Source organism: Lethenteron reissneri, chromosome 13 (genome assembly GCF_015708825.2).
Source record: "Lethenteron reissneri isolate LAM-NWPU_2019-01 chromosome 13, ASM1570882v1, whole genome shotgun sequence".
Lineage (NCBI taxonomy): Eukaryota > Metazoa > Chordata > Hyperoartia > Petromyzontiformes > Petromyzontidae > Lethenteron > Lethenteron reissneri.
This window is the reverse complement of record NC_083791.1, coordinates 9,298,843-9,316,821: the sequence shown is the minus strand read 5'-3', so window position 1 is coordinate 9,316,821 and position 17,979 is coordinate 9,298,843. Positions and strand designations below refer to the sequence as shown.

Here is a 17,979-nt window from a genome sequence, read left to right as displayed (position 1 = left end):
AATCGGCTTTACCCTCTCCGGCAATAACACAGGAGTTGTTAAGATGTTCAAGCACCAAACAGACACAGACACACATTACAAGGCATCATCGAGTCTGCATTAACAACACATCATGCTTGTGATAAAAAAAAAACACGCGAACAAATGTTCTTTGATAATAATGTGAACATTGTATTTGAACCCGAGTTGGCCAAATCGGTGCCAAAGACAATGAATACGTTATCACAGGAAGTCTATTTAAACATTTGTTAAAGTAAGCGAAGCATGCCTGTGTTAATTGTTAAACATAAATACAACCATCCTAATGTGTCCTTCCTTTTAGGCCACCCTGGACATCTGTGAAACTATTTGACAGCTTCTTCTTGGTTCTTTCGGTAAAGTCACGTAGAAGGGAAGAAATAAACTAATACAAATAAAACATAATAAAACAATTCTCACGACGTTTCGGCCACAACGCAAGAACCAAGAAGATGAATCCCTGCAGTCACGAAAGTTTTAAATCGAAATTTACTTGACATCTATTCTAGATTTGAAGCTTTTGTAACTGCAAGGATTCATACGTTTTGTTTTTTTCGGCAAAGTCAAACTACTTGAGAACAATGACAAAGAGCTCCGTAGCTCGTCGGATTTATTCAGGATGAATACAAGAAAAGATTATATTTTTCGATTTAAAGCTTTCGTGACTGCAGGGATTCATCTTCTTGGTTCTTTCGGTAAAGTCACGTAGAATGGAAATAATAAAATAATAAAACAAAACATTATAAAATAATAAACTAATAATATAATATTATAATATAACAATATAATGTAATATTATTTTATTATTTTATTTTATTATGTTTTATTTTTATTACTTTATTAAAAAGAAAACATAATAAAATAATAAACTAATAATATAATATAATAATATAACAATATAATGCAATATTATTTTATTTCATTATTTCCATTCTACGTGACTTTACCGAAAGAACCAAGAAGAAAAGATTCTGAGAAGACGTGGGCCACACGTGGACCCTGGATGGCACCATTGACGTTTTTATTTATTTCAACAGGTAAGGCCCCACTTACCTATGCGGGTTCTTTTTCAGAAGTGACCTGGCCACAAATGATAGCTCAACGAAGTGGCTTGTCAACACGTGGAAATGTATAGCAGCCAAATACTCCAAACGCGTCATATTGATTCTAAACGTGGATGGAAAAATCTGGAGGATCCGGTGAAAAATCCACGCGACCACGGGGAGAGAGACACGGAAACTCCAAATACAGTATATAGCAGGCATCAGGGTCGGGATCGAACCCACGACCTCCTGCACACCAGGCGAGGTAGTCGACATCTCCTAGCCACCGTGATGATGATGATGATGAGAGAGACTTGCACACTCCAAACATAGAGCAGGTGTCAGGGTCGGGATCGAAACGACGACCTCCTACATACCAGGCGAGGTAGTTGACATCTCCTAGCCACCGTGATGATGATGAGAGAGACATACACACTTCAAACATACAGCAGGCGTCAGGGTCGAGATCGAAACCACGACCTCCTGCATACCAGGCGAGGTAGTCGACATCTCCTAGCCACCGTGATGATGATGATGAGAGAGACATGCACACTCCAAACATACAGCAGGTGTCAGGGTCGGGATCGAAACGACGACCTCCTACATACCAGGCGAGGTAGTTGACATCTCCTAGCCACCGTGATGATGATGAGAGAGACATACACACTTCAAACATACAGCAGGCGTCAGGGTCGAGATCGAACCCACGATCTCCTGCACATCAGGCGAGGTAGTCAACATCTCCTAGCCACCGTGATGATGATGAGAGAGACATACACACTTCAAACATACAGCAGGCGTCAGGGTCGAGATCGAACCCACGATCTCCTGCACACCAGGCGAGGTAGTCAACATCTCCTAGCCACCGTGATGATGATGAGAGAGACACGCAGACTCCAAATACACAGCAGCAGGCGTCAGGGTCGGGATCGAACCCACGATCTCCTGCATACCAGGCGAGGTAGTCGACATCTCCTAGCCACCGTGATGATGATGATGATGAGAGAGACATGCACACTCCAAACATACAGCAGGTGTCAGGGTCGGGATCGAAACCACGACCCCCTGGAACACCAGGCGAGGTAGTTGACATCTCCTAGCCACCGTGATGATGATGAGAGAGACATACACACTTCAAACATACAGCAGGCTTCAGGGTCGAGATCGAACCCACGATCTCCTGCACACCAGGCGAGGTAGTTGACATCTCCTAGCCACCGTGATGATGATAAAGAGACATACACACTCCAAACGTACAACAGGCATCAGGGTCGGGATCGAACCCACGACCTCCTGCACACCAGGCGAGGTAGTTAACATCTCGCCACTGTGGCATCCAAAGAGAGTGTCCAGTGAGTGACGCTACCCTGGACGAGCCAAGGCAAACATTCGCCTGCTGATAATTCTCGCCAATTAACCCGGTATTCGGATCAATATCTCCATGTTTCTGTGCCGCTGCTGCTGCTGCTGCATGAGCACTACTCCTCACGCGTTGAGGTCTCGGTGCACACGTGGGCCCGAGACGCGTCTGCACGCCAACGATTATGAAGAAAGAGCACGTGCTACGTCTTCGTTAACCTCGACGCATTCGTCAATATTCTACAACACGGAGACACAATACGTTTTGTTATTACTGGAGTATTGTCATTATAGTCGCCTAATCTGCACGCGTGTTGGGATTGTGCAGGTACCGTGTGCTATGCTGGCCACCCCCCCACCTCTCCCCTGCCACAATTACTCCAGATAATCGAGGGTTGACGACCCAGTAGTTGTGGTTTATAATCAGGCAGTTTCAACGATACATTTGCATTTATCATGCTGTATAATTGCACGCAAAAATATATTGCTTGGAAAAAGTGACAGATTTTGAAATTATCTGACTTTTTTGGGGAGGGGAGGGGGGGTATCTCGAATCTATTAGGATAAGATGGATTCAGGAAGAATCAAATAATGGGGAAGTATGGTCAGGGTCTATGGGTAGTGTTGAGTCTATGGGTAGCGTTGAGTCTATGGGCAGTGTTGAGTCGAGTCTGTGGGTAGTGTTGAGTCTGTGAGCAGTGTTGAGTTTATGGGTCGTGTTGAGTCTATGGGTAGTGTTGAGTCTATGGGTAGTGTTGAGTCTATGGGCAGTGTTGAGTCTATGGGTAGTGTTGAGTCTATGGGCAGTGTTGAGTCTATAGGCAGTGTTGAGTCTATGGGTAGTGTTGAGTCTATAGGCAGTGTTGAGTCTATGGGTAGTGTTGAGTCTATGGGTAGTGTTGAGTCCATGGGTAGTGTTGAGTTTATGGGCAGTGTTGAGTCTATGGGTCGTGTTGAGTCTATGGGCAGTGTTGAGTCTATGGGCAGTGTTGAGTCTATGGGTAGTGTTGAGTCTACGGGCAGTGTTGAGTCTATGGGCAGTGTTGAGTCTATGGGCAGTGTTGAGTCTATGGGCAGTGTTGAGTCTATGGGCAGTGCTGAGTCTATGGGTCGTGTTGCTATTGCGAGACAGCGGTGGGTCCGTGATAAACGACGTCACAAAGCAGTCCTTTAGAGAGAGCCGCAGAGTGAGGAATATTCACACTGGAGAAATCCGATGAGCTACAAAGCTCTTTGTTCTCACCCCCCCCCCCCCCGTTTCCCAGTGACGACTGTGAGCCGGCTGAGTGGTGCGGTGGCTGGGCAGTGTTTTACTCACGTGGAATGGGCATCGACACGATGACGCAGGCGGTGAGGTGGTGGGGGGGCGGGAGGGGGGGGCAATGGGCGTAGCCATGTGGGGGGTTATGGGGGGGGTAATGGGGGTGGCCATGTGGAGGGTTAGGGGAGGGTAATGGGGGTGGCCATGTGGGGGGTTACGGGGGGGGGGGTAATGGGCGTGGCCATGTGGGGGATAACGGGGAGTAATGGGGGTGGCCATGTGGGGGTTAGGGGGGGTAATGGGGGTAGCCATGTGGGGGTTACGGGGGGGGTAATGGGGGTGGCCATGTGGGGGTTACGGGGGGGGTAATGGGGGTGGCCATGTGGGGGGTTACGGGGGGGGGGTAATGGAGGTGGCCATGTGGGGGTTACGGGGGGGGTAATGGGGGTGGCCATGTGGGGGGTTACGGGGGGAGGTAATGGGGGTGGCCATGTGGGGGGTTACGGGGGGGGTAATGGGGGTGGCCATGTGGGGGGTTACGGGGGGGGGGTACAAGGGGATAGGTGAATAGGGGGTGGTGGTGGTTGTTTGGGGGGTATGGGAGGGGGGGTCCGCAGCGGATGGTCGAGTCGTAGTTGGTGTTGGAGGCAGCACGCGCCGGTGATGTTTGTGACATTTCCGCAATGGATGAAGGAAAAAAGAAAACAAATAAAAACGACACAGACACAGGACACACACGCGACACACACACAACATAGACACACCACAAGACACACACACGCCAAACGACACACACAACACGACACATCATACGATATACACACCACAAGAAACAACACACGACACACACACACCAAACGACACACACAACAGGACACACACACAACACTCACACAACACACACGACACACACCACATGACACACACACCACACGACACACACACCACACACACACACCACACACACACACCACACCACACAACACACACACGACACACACACCACACACACACCACACACACACACGACACACACACCACACAACACACACACGACACACACCACACACACACAACACACACGACACACCACACGACACACACACCACACCACACACACCACACACACACAACACACCACACCACACAACACACACACGACACACACACCAACACAACACACACACGACACACACACACCACACACACACACAACACACACACGATACACACACCACACACACACAACACACACACGACACACACACACCACACACACACACGACACACACACGACACACACACAACACACACACGACACACACACACCACACACACGACACACACACGACGCACACACACACACCACACGACACACACCACACGACACACACACGACACACACACAACACACACACGACACACCACACCACACAACACACACACGACACACACACAACACACACACCACACGACACACACACCACACGACACGCGATTACCAAAGGAAATTAGTCAAACAACGTGGTCAGCGCGTTGGGGGATGATGCCAGCACAGCCATGCAATTGCCGTAAGTGGATTCATTAAATGGGTGAACAAACACGCTTCGTGCATTTTGTGTCTCTGGATATTTTTTTTTCAACGGGGGAGCGGTGGTGCAACGGTTAGCGCTACGAACCCGCCGCCCCCGAGTTCGATTCCCGTTCAGGGCCACCGACACCACGGTGACGAATATCTGGACCGGTTCTGGTCCTCCGCTTAAAGCTCAACTCAGCCTTAAATGAGTAACTGGTGCCTCGCCACTCGGGAGACAAAGGCGGCCGGGCGTGGTGCTGGCCACCCACCCCCTTCTCGTGTGCCGACTGGGCCTTCATAGGTGCCCCTGAATAGCACTTTCCCCAATGCTCTGTTAAGGCTATACGGGGGATCTTTGTGTGTGTAGGCTTAAGGGGAGCGGTGGTGCAGAGGATGGAGCACCACGCCACTGATGTGACCACGGCTCAAATCAGTGGCGAGTGACCACGTGAACCGCTCCGTGACCTTTAAACTTCGATGCACGCAGCATTATAATGGTGCCCCTCGTGTCGCTTGTTCAAAATAAAAAATAAGCTTTGGGGGGGGGGGAGAGACAAAGGCGGCCGGGCGTGGGTTCTCGAAAACATCAGCCGACCTCGTGCCCTCCGTTGCTGGCCTCCTGCCCTTTGGTGGTGGCTTGCCCCGGCAGTCTGCGTGGGCTACACGGGGGATCTTTGTCTGCGTTTTCAATTAAAATTGTCTACTTTTAGGAGCTTAAGCAGCCAGCGGAGATGATTGAAATCGATTGTTAACTGTTGAGGATCAATGTCGACACCTGCCCACGGAGAGTCATTTATAATCAGCGGGGGAATGAATGTGTGAATTATTAAGTTAGCGGCGTGCAGGCGCCTCGAGGAAGGGATTCATCCAGCAGTGGATTGATTGTGGCTCATTGTGAAGATGATAAAACTAAAATATTTTTTTATTTTTATTTTACCAGGTAAGGGTCCACTGAGCTAATATATTTATTTTCTAGAAGCGACCTGGGCTATCACAAATGATAGCTCGTCAAAGTGGCGGAACACGTTGACATCGATTGCAGTGAAATATTCTAAACGCGTGATGTTGATTCTAAATGTGGAAGGGAAAACCGGAGGATCCGGAGACAAATCCACGGAACCACGGGGAGACTGACACGCAAACTCCAAATATACAGCAGCAGGCGTCAGGGTCGGGAATGAAACCTACGACCTCCTGTACACCAGGCGAGGTAGCTAACATCTCGCCATGGCGCCCTATGATGATCATGACGGGCTGTGGAATGTCTGTTTAGTTATTGTTTCGGTAAAGTCACGTAGGTAACAATAAATAATAATAAAAATAATAGAAATAATAATAGAAATAAAATAATAAATCACGACGTTTCGGAGGCAACACAAGTCGTGATTTATTATTTAATTTTTATTATTATTTATATAATTTTTTATTGTTTATGTTTACCTACGTGACTTTACCGAAAAAACATAAGAGTATGAATCCTTGCAGTCACGAAAGTTTCAAATCTAGAATCTGTTTAGTTAGTGAGGACAGCTGCTTGCTTTGTGGCCGAAACGTCGTGAGAATGATTTAATTATGTTTTTATTTATTTTATTATTTCCATTCTACGTGACTTTACCGAAAGAACCAAGAAGATGAATCCCTGCAGTCACGAAAGCTTTAAATCGAAATTTAGTTTGTGTATGTTTTAGTGTTGGGTAAAGCGGTGGTGCCGAAGTGGTTATAGCAACGCTGCGCTTCGACGGCACTCACCAATGCGCACTGACCAGCGTGGTGAAGTATGGTCAAACAACCCTCACAATGGGGTCGGTGTGGCAGGACCTCATCCAGTAGTAGATTGACAAAGGATCTGTGTTTGAACATTTGCTAAAATAAATTAAATAACCGTTTGTGAGTTAAGAAAAATAAAATTACAATTCTGTGTGTCCTGATTTTTGGGCCAACCTGTATATCCTCCGTGCCCTGATCCAGGATATCAGCAATAATCGCTGCATCGTCTGACATAGCCATTGTGAACCTCATTAGAGAGATAGCGGGAGAGAGAGAGAGAGAGAGTGGCTGACCCAGGCGTCCCATTAACGTTCTCTGACTTGGCCATTGTGAACCTCATTATAGAAGTCGAATCAACCAGGTGGGCTGCCTGGCTCTGGGCGGTTTCACGGTGGCCGTGTCAGAGGCACTGGGCTGGCACGGCTCAGATTCCGGGGGTTTCTGAATTAGAATCAGAATCTGAATCTTTATGTAGGAGGAGGGAGGGAGGAGAGAGGGAGGGAGGAGGAGGAATTGGATGCAGCTCTTTTTTACAGATCAGCAATTTGCATCAACAAAAAAGTGCAAGAAAGGATAGAGAGTAGGATAAAGGTCAAGCAAGTGAATAAATAAATATGGATATTAGCAAAACAAGACAAGAATCCCCTACATAGCTGTAACATACTGTTGGGGCAAGTTCTGCGAGAGAACACCTACGAAGGCCGGCACGGCACACGAGGTGGCCAGCACCACGCCCGGCCGCCTTTGTCTCCCGAGTGGCGATGATGACACACCGCACCGGGTACTCATTTGAGGCCGAGTCGACCTAGGGGAGGCCCAGGATCGGTTCAAAAAATCGTGACCGCTGTTGTTGGTCCGTGCAGCGAGAATCGTAGCACACCGCCGCTCCCCATTGCAGACGCGAGCATCACCGAGTGTCGCACGAGGTTCGCGGCGAGTCGATGGGGTCAACCGGGGTGTTCGCTGAAATCGCAACTTTCGAAATGAACGACACCGATTGGACGGCCACCATCCCGGGGCTTGCCCCTGCGCGGGCAAGGCGCGCGCCCCGGGTTGATGCGCTGCCCGGAACCGTCAACGCTCCGATGGTTTCGAAGCCGCGTTCCTTATCTGCGGCGCGCCTTCCCCCTCTCCCCCCGGTCTCAACACCTCTCGTCACCCGGCCTAGGCGTCTCGTCTATCAACACTTCGGGGCGTTGATGGATCGGTGCAAAATCATTGCGCGCGTCGATGGACAAGCGCGCCGTGATGTGCGTCGATGGATCGTTGTGTTTGTTGCGCCCATCAATGAATCGATTAATCTTTACGCGCGCGTTTCGATGAATCGATGGGTCTTCATGCGCAGCTACGAATCGACGAGTCTTTACGCGCAAACAATGAATCGACGATGTTTTTACGCGCAGAAATCGATCGACGAGTAATTGTTTACGTCGACGGATGACTGCGTCATTGCGCGCGTCGATAAATCGATGCATCTGTACGCAACAGAAATCAATCGACGAGTCATTGTTTAAGTCGACGGGCGACTGCGTTCGCAATGCGCGCGCCGACGAACCGACGAGTCGTCGAACGAGCGACCATTCCGTCGCCGGGTCGTCGTTTTGAACGGTCGACGGCTCGCAGCGTCGTTGCGCGCGCCGCTGACTCTGACTCGACGGGGTGGTGGAGGCCACTCACTGTAGAGCAGCATGCTGGCGTTGCTGGCGCCCAGCACGTTGGCGGCGACGCACGTGTAGTTGCCGTACGTCTCCTCCGTGACGTTCACGAACGTGAGCAGCGAGTGGCGCCCGCTGCTCTGGATGTGCAGCCCGGCCAGGCCGTTCAGCAGCCTAGAGGGGAGGGGGGAGGAGGAGGACACGCGCGTGTGTGTGTGAGCGTGTGTGTGTGAGTGAGAGTTCGTGCGCGTGTACGTGTGAGTGTGTGAGCGTGTGTGTGTGAGTGAGAGTTCGTGCGCGTGTACGTGTGAGTGTGTGTGAGAGTGTGTGCGCGTGTACGTGTGTGTGAGCGTGTGTGTGTGTGAGAGTGTGCGTGTGCAAGAGAGTGCGTGCGTGTGTGAGAGTGCGTGCGCGTGTACGTGTGAGTGTGTGTGAGAGAGAGAGTGTGCGTGTGTGTGAGTGTGCGTGTGTGAGTGTGCGTGCCCGTGTGAGTGTGTGTGAGAGTGCGTGTGTGTGTGTGTGTGAGAGGTCCCCAGGACCGATTCAGATAATCGTCACTGGCGTTGGATGGGCCGCGAGCGTGGACTCGAACTCGGGTCTCTGCCGGGTTGGTAGCGCAGCGCGCTAACCGCTGCGCCACCGCTCCCCACCATCATCAATATCAGGCGAGAGGGGAGCAGGTAACGGTGGCCTTCAGAAGCCTGCGGACGAGTAACCCGTCGTGCTTTTCCCATAGACCACTGACGACGATGATGATAACGACGACGACATCAATCGTTCTCATTATTCAAGAGCCCATGACAAATTGAGAAGATCACGAGGGGACTCCTGGCTTAGGCTGACGTGAGCAGCGATGGTGACCAGATTACAGCAGAGTTTTTCATCGCAAGGCCACGGGCCGGCCCCATTGGTGGCCTTCAGTGCGGCCCCCTGACGTGCTGCCCCCCCCCCCCGACACAAAACACAAATGGTGACAACCCCCATCATCATCACCATCATCATCATCGTGCTGCTGTCAAACCCAACGATGGTTTAAAATGTGTGGCGGCCTTCACACTACATTGCTACCACCACAACCACCACCATCATCATCATTATCATCATCATCACCATCATCATTATCATCATCATCACCGTGCTGCTATCAAACCCAACGATGGTTTCAAAATGTGTGGCGGCCCTCACCACGGCTGATGATGTCTTATCGGCCAAAAAGTCCCCCCCCCCCCTTCTAGAAAAGTAGTGAACGACACAACAGTAGACATACATGAGGCCTGTTAGCGAGTACCTATTGAAGGCCAGCAAGGTGCAAAAGTGCGGTGGGGCAACTACGAGTTGACCACCTCTCCCACACTCGCCGACGCTTCGTAACTGATTTGTGTAATTATTATTTTTATTTTACCAGGTAAAGGCCCATTGAGCCTTGTAGCTCTTTTATCAGAAGCACCCTGACCACAAGCGATAGCCCAACGAAGCGGCTTACCACGTGGGAATTTATAGCAGCGGCCAAATACTGTAAACGCGTGATGTCGATTCTAAATGTGGAGGGGAAAACAGGAGGACCCGGAGAAAAATCCACGCGACCGTGGGGAGAGAGACACCGCAAACTCCAAATATAGAGCAGGCGTCAGGGTCGGGATCAAACCCCACGACTTCCTGTGCACCAGGCGAGGTAGTTAACATCTCCTAGCCACCGTGATGATGATGATGAGAGCGAAAAAGTGACACGCAAACTCCAAATATACAGCAGCAGGCGTCAGGGTCGGGATCAAACCCCACGACTTCCTGCGCACCAGGCGAGGTAGTTAACATCTCCTAGCCACCGTGATGATGATGGTGAGAGAGAGATACGCAAACTCCAAATACACAGCAGCAGGCGTCAGGGTCGGGATCAAACCCCACGACTCCCTGCGCACCAGGCGAGGTAGTTAACATTTCCTAGCGACCGTGATGATGATGATGATGAGAGAAAAAGTGACACGCAAACTCCAAATACACAGCAGCAGGCGTCAGGGTCGGTATCAAACCCCACGACTTCCTGCGCACCAGGCGAGGTAATTAACATCTCCTATAGCCACCGTGATGATGATGAGAGAGAGAAAAAGTGACACGCAAACTCCAAATATACAGCAGCAGGCGTCAGGGTCGGGATCAAACCCCACGACTCCCTGCGCACCAGGCGAGGTAGTTAACATCTCCTAGCCACCGTGATGATGACGATGATGATGAGAGAGAGATACGCAAACTCCAAATATACAGCAGCAGGCGTCAGGGTCGGGATCAAACCCCACGACTCCCTGCGCACCAGGCGAGGTAGTTAACATCTCCTAGCCACCGTGATGATGACGATGATGATGAGAGAGAAAAAGTGACACGCAAACTCCAAATATACAGCAGGCGTCAGGGTCGGGATCAAACCCCACGACTCCCTGCGTACAAGGCGAGGTAGTTAACATCTCCTAGCCACCGTGACGATGATGATGAGAGAGAAAAAGTGACACGCAAACTCCAAATATACAGCAGGCGTCAGGGTCGGGATCAAACCCCACGACTCCCTGCGTACAAGGCGAGGTAGTTAACATCTCCTAGCCACCGTGATGATGATGATGATGAGATAAAAAGTGACACGCAAACTCCAAATATACAGCAGGCGTCAGGGTGGGGATCAAACCCCACGACTTCCTGCACACCAGGCGAGGTAGTTAACATCTCCTAGCCACCGTGATGATGATGATGAGAGAGAGATACGCAAACTCCAAATACACAGCAGCAGGCGTCAGGGTCGGGATCAAACCCCACGACTTCCTGCGCACCAGGCGAGGTAGTTAACATCTCCTATAGCCACCGTGGCACCCAGACTACCTCCGGCACCGACCTGCGATCCTCCTTGAACCACGTGAAGCTTGCGGAGGGATCGGCCTGCGCCTCGCAGCGCAACATCACGGAGCGGCCCACGGGGACTCCGACGCTGCGAGCCTCGGTGATGGTGGGGGCGTCTGTGGGTTGGGGGGGGGGGCAGGGGGTGGGGGGCAGGGGGGGAGGGTTGGGGAGGACCCGGTGGGCAAGAGGGTCGTGGGCAGAGGAAGGATGGGTTTACGGCAGTGGTTCTCAATCATTTTGTTCGGCGACTGTGCATTTTGTTTCAACCGAGACACCCGTCACTCCTCTCGCCTGACGACCCAACGCGGTGCTGAGAAATATGAATGATCATCGTGAATATGTTCAACAATTGTCCATTTTGTTAATATCATGTATATTTATCGTTTATTTTTTAATTAAATTGTATTATTTTCATTTTATTACATATTTCATCATCATTATTTTGTAACGGTTAATTCCCACCACCACCAACAACAGCTGCCGCTGTTCGCCACTCAGCGGCGGTGACGTCGCCACGGCCGCCTGTGCCAGGCTGGGTGCACCCTGAGGTTGTTCACGTGGTTCGCCGAAGGCTCACAGCTGATCGGAGGGAGCTCACGTGACAGACCCACCAGGTGCCATGCAGTCGACTGAATGAGATGACCGGCAGATACATCACCGACAACAACCGCCATTCGCCACTAAGTGGCGGTGACGTCACCACGACGCTTGTGCCAGGCTATGTGCACCTTGAGGCCACGTGAAGTGTCGAACGCCCGCTGGCAGGAGGTCACGGGGCAGACCCAGCAGGTGCCACGGGTCGACTGACTGAGATGACTGGCTGATGCACCACCTGTGCCCCCTACTGTGCCAACTTGCTGTGCTTTAGCCACCCGGCACTCCGCTCGTTGTTGTGAGCGTCGCTCCTCCGCCCTCTGTTGTTGTTGGAGGGCGACTGCCTCCAACCGCCCAGCAGCGTCCTTCACGAGCCTCCTCCACAGAGGCCGATCTTGACACCGCTGGTGCCGGTCATCGGCAAGTCCACTCAGCAAAAAGATGCATCACCACCATCACCTGCAGCAGGAGTTTCAGCAGCAGCAGCAGCAGCGGCGGTGGCCAGGGGGTTGCGCGTCGCGACCGACTTGCAGTGACGAGTCTTACCGACTCGCAGTGACGAGCCTTACCGACTCGCCGCTGCACCGAGGCGAGCGAGACTCACACTTAACGGAGACGCGGACGCGGCGAACGTCGGGAGCGGAAACCTCGTTGGCTGCGCTGCACTCGTACTCGCCCGCCTGGTCCCTGCGGATGGACTCGATGTCCAGGAATTCACCCTCCTCAAACTCCAGCGCTGAAGTGGGGCCGGGGGGAGGGGGGGGGGCGGACACACACACGCGCATGGGTACGCAAGTACAGAGTTGTGTGTGTGTGTGTTTACCGATGTTCGATCGTGTGTGCTCAGGTGTGTGTGTGTGGGAGCGGTGGTGTAGCGGTTAGCGCGCTGCGTTACGAACCTGGCGACCCGGGTTCGATTCCCGATCACGGCCGACACCCGGTGACGATTATCTGAACCGGTCATGGGCCTCCCCTAGGTCTACTCAGCCTCAAATGAGTCACTGGTGCGATGTGTAAACATCGCCACTAGAGAGGCAAAAAGCGGCCGTGCGTGGTGCTGGCCACCCACCCCATCGTGTGCCACAGTGCCGGCCTTCATAGGTGCTCGCTAACAGCACTTTTGCATGGTTACACGTGTGCACAGGTGTGTACGTGCGGTATGTGTGTGTGTGCGTGCGTGTGTGTATACACTGGTGTGCGTGTGTTGTGCGGAGCGGTTAGCGCTCTACGCTACGAACCCGGCGACCCGAGTTCGATTCCCGCTCACGGCTCAGAGTCGAGCCGTGACAGGGCTACAATGCTGCCGCTGCTGCTGCTGCTGCAGCTGCTGTCTGTAATCCAGCACTGTCGAGGCAGCAGCTGCAGCAGCGAGGGTTTGTTGATCACCGCACCGATGTTGTTGTGAAACCCCCTTCTTGCTGTGGGCGTCGAGGGAGGAGGTGGTGCCGTGCCCTGCACGAATAGATATCTTTCCCATTTGTACGGGGATAGAGTGTTTCCCCCTCGCACGAGTGCGTGTTCTCCGGGTGTCCCGGTCTCCTCCCACACTAATCAACAACTCATTAGTCATCTTAATATGTCGAGGACGGCGTGGGTGGTTCCTGCGTGATGCTGAGAGGCAATGCGGATGAACGACGAAACCACTTTATGTGATTGATACTACGAATGATCATCACGCTAAGCATGATTATAGGAATGATAATTACCTGCGTAGTTATAATCTGAACCATTCCTGGTCCGTGACTGATGCAAATGAATGATCGATGATGACGACGACGATATAGTCTTCTAATTGGACCGCGAAACTCGCCGCACCAATGTGGAATTTCCACCACTTGGGTTCTCTGGTGCGTTATTTCAAGATAAATGAGTAGCGCCCCCCCCCCCCCCGTGACGGACGGACAGGGAAGACGGCGGGGTAGAACAGCCGAGCTTCAGCAGGGAGTGATGGATTACATACAGGGTGCATTTACATAATATCGCGATACGATCACAAGTGCATTAGAGTTGGCGAATTCAAATGCTCTCGTATATCAAATACTCCTTCTCTCCCCCCCCATCTCTCTCTCTCTGTCCCCCAGTCCATCCATCGCTCCAGATTATAAATAGATGCTGGGAAATTGTGGGGGGGTCGTGGGGGATGTAACTTTCCTCCTCTCCTCCTGCGGCCCGGCCTCTCCCAATTAACGTCCCAGTTGCTCTGATTTATCCCTTAAAAGTCAACACAATTCTGTCGATAATAACACCGCTGTCTGTTACGCGTGGCCTTAACAATATACAAACATATTCTTGGTTCTTTCGGTAAAGTCACGTAGAAGTGAAATAATAAAATAATAAAAATATAAAACGATCAAAATTCTCACGACGTTCCATGTGCTGTGAAATCCACACCTGATGATGATTGCTTGTGTTACAGGATTTTTAGTGTTTTATATTTTTATTCTTTTATTATTTCCCTCCTACGTGACTTTACCGAAAGAACCAAGAATATGAATCCCTGCAGTCACGAAAGCTTTAAATCGAAAAATATACAAACATCTAATAACTTCTTCTTCCTAGCGTTGTTCCCACTGTGGCGCAGGGTCCGCTTTTCGGCATTGTCTTCTCCATTGGCTCGGTCCAGGGCATCTTCAGGGGATGCGTTGACCGTCTTCATGTCTTCCTTTATTCGATCCATCCATCGCTTCTTCGGACGTCCGCGTGGACCGCCGATGTTTCGGACCAATGGGTTCTTATTTCACAACGCGTAGACAAGAGGCCAGAGATGTAAAGGTAGATAGAGAGAGAGAGGCTGGTTGCATAAACCATCAGCACGCGACACCCCGTGCGGTCATTATCCTCGAAGCAGCAGCAGCAGCAGCAGCTGATTTTGGACTCAGCCATCGAACAAAGGCGGTGGTCACCGCGTTGTCGCGCGGTGCTTTCAGATGCGCTGCTGCTGTGGCCGTCTGGAACGCTCTTCCCTTCCGATATCGGGAAGCCGCCGGGAGCTGTGCACTTGTAAATCACCATTATCATCTCGATTGACAACCTCATTTCTTTAGAACCGTTTGTTGTGTGCGTTAGTTTGTTGTCCTTCCACCGCACGGTCGGCTACGTACGGGTGCGAAATAAGTTCAACATACATACCTGCCTTCTCCATGTGCTGTGAAAAAGGGTCATTGCCCGTAACGTCGTCTATTACATAATTGACGTAAATCGTTGCTTGTTTTTTTTCTTCATATTTGCTCTGACTTATAGTTGCTTCAATGCTGCACTCAGTTTGTATATTCGTGCTGTAGTCATGTTTGGTGACTCGGGAAACTCACTCACTCACTCACTCGACTGGACATCCGTAAAAAAGGAGCTTCATTGCTCATCGGATTCTTCCAGGGAAAGGTAAAATAAAATAACAAATTCCGACTGAGACCGACTCATCCTGGCCACTAGAGGTCTCCCACGTGTCTCTGTCCCAAACGAACTTCAAACCCACGGCAGCTGTACCGCCCTTCACGCCCGCGTGGCCACGGGACGGAGAGGCATTTGCGATCGGAATCCTCGCAGCGAGAAGTCTCGGAGAACGGCCCGTGGATGTTGATATCACAGAACTGCTGCCGAGGTTACATGCCCACGCCTGGGTGAGGGAGGGGGGGTGCTGGAGGTGTTCCTTCGCACGGCGACTGAAGCCACGTTGTTGTTGTTGATGTTGTTGTTGTTTTTAGAGCAGGTGCATCTGATCCAAACCATTGCCTCCCGGCAGTCTGTGTCGGGCTCGATGGGGAATTGCGACGCCTTTGTCTTTTCGTGCGAGAAACTGGTCTCGCTCGTCTCCTTGGTCGACTCCAGCCTTTCAACGAGTTCCCCGTTCCGGTGGGTGAACATCGCCACTCGGGGAGGAGACACAGGCGGCCGGGCGTGCCGTTCCGGCTTACACAGGTGATACTCGCTGACAGTACAACAGTCTGTGAAGGCTACACTGGGGGCGGGGGTGGTTGGGCAATCCGTGTCTTTGTCGGTGAGTGCAGAGAACGCGGCGCGTCCTCCACTCATCCATCTTCTCCCCATCCCATTCCCGTCTCAATCCCACCGCCTCTCAGCCACTGTCGTGCCAATGCGATGGGAAACGATCCCCCCATCTGTCCTCGATTAAACACGTTGTTCGGCTGCCGCTGCTGCCGATGCTGCTGCCGATGCGGTAGTCGTTGCGACAAAAGAAGGCGCGGACATCAAAGGCGATGACTCAACACACTCGTAGGTGTAACTGCTCACGAAGCCGGGCTTTTCACGCCTTGATGCGATGGCGTTAACCCCCCAACCCCCTTGCGCCGCCGCTGTTCGCCCTGCGGCGCCGTCCGGAGACGAGGCTACGCGGGAGGAGGAGGAGGCTGCAGCTTTGCTCTCGACCAAACAGTTTCGAGGGACAATGTTGTCGTACATTGTTGTCCACCCGCGTGTGTTTGCATCAGAGGTCGCAAACGGGTTTTTTGATTCCTTACCCGTACCCGGCCGTACCCGTACCCTACCCGTACCCAGCCGGGTACGGGTAGGGTACGGATATCGGGTACCTGATTGCGACCTCTGGGATGAAGCCATGTTGCAGGCGCGGGTGGGTTGATTCTAGGAACTTGAATTGTGAGAAGAGACAAGACGTTGGGAAATGAGTGACAAACAGTTACTCACCAGTGACTCACGGTCTACCCGTACCCGGCCGCACCAGGGTCGCAAACGGGTACCCGTACACGTACCCGGCCGGGTTCGGGTAGCTGGGTATCGGGTAGGGTACGGATATCGGGTACCCGGTTGCGACCTCTGGTTTGCATGCTGCTGTTTATTTTTTTTATCACAAGCGTCGTGATGCGCGGTTAATGCAGACTCGATGATGACTTGCAACAGCTGTGTTTGGACTTCTTAACACCCCCTGGTGGTATTGCCGGAGACGATGAAGCCCATTGTTATCACGACTCCCCCCCTCCAATATCACACTCGCCAAGAGCACTGCTGCCTTGAAGCGAAAACAATAGAGAAGCGACGACGTTTCGGGCGATGGCCCTTAATGCATAGCGCACACGTAACGAAAGGTAAGATGCGCAGAGAGAGAGCCCGTCTCTAACACATCGAATACTCAAAGTATTTTTTTTCTTCACACTACCGGTCCGGTCAGCCACGCGGCCTTCTGGGAATGAATCAATACATTTAAGGAGTATTAATTTCCAGCGAGCTCGTTACTGTGAAATCAACGGGGCTGAAGGTATGCACGCGCTCGTGATTACTGCCGAAATGTTGATATGTTTTTAGTGCGATGAATAAGGACCATTGACTGAAACGTCTAATATTCAAAATTGCATATCTGTATATTTGTTTAAACCGTTTCGGGCCACGTAGTGTTATTGACCAATGTGCTGGGCTGTCTCGCGAAGGGGCCTCACGGTGACGAGGAGATGTTAATTACCTCGCCTGGTATACAGGAGGGCGTGGGTTCGATCCCGACCCTGACGCCTGCTGCTGTATATTTTTAGTTTGAATGTCTCTCACCACGTCTAGAAACACAAGTTTAGAGTATTTGGCTGCGATGCATTTCCCGATGATGATGATGATGAGCCACTTCGTTGAACTATCATTTGTCAAAAAATAGCTATATAGCTCAATGGGGCCTTACCTGGTAAAAGTTTAGTAGAGTTTGAATGACCGCATTTCGCATGAGCCATAATCATAATCTTTATTATCCTAGACGAGAAGCAGGAATCTGGTGGAGCTTTGAAACTATTAAACACGAAATTAAACTATTCTATTTTAGCGGATAAGGCCCACTCAGCTGTGTAGCTCGTTTTCAGAAGCGACCTGGCCACA

The 17,979-nt window shown here is 51.4% G+C and overlaps 1 protein-coding gene across 1 annotated transcript in view; it reads right to left on the bottom strand.

Moving 5' to 3' along the window:
- Positions 1–16,014, bottom strand: part of LOC133341946 (opioid-binding protein/cell adhesion molecule homolog) — a 30,535-nt gene extending 14,521 nt beyond the window's left edge. Inside the window, exons 1-5 of the mRNA XM_061550789.1 lie at positions 15,877–16,014; positions 15,283–15,298; positions 12,758–12,889; positions 11,555–11,675; positions 8,702–8,853 (exon numbers count right to left, since the gene is read on the bottom strand). Coding sequence (XP_061406773.1) covers positions 8,702–8,853; positions 11,555–11,675; positions 12,758–12,889; positions 15,283–15,298; positions 15,877–16,014 — 559 coding nt within the window. The remainder of the gene's footprint in view (positions 1–8,701; positions 8,854–11,554; positions 11,676–12,757; positions 12,890–15,282; positions 15,299–15,876) is intronic.
- Positions 16,015–17,979: the final 1,965 nt, after the last annotated feature.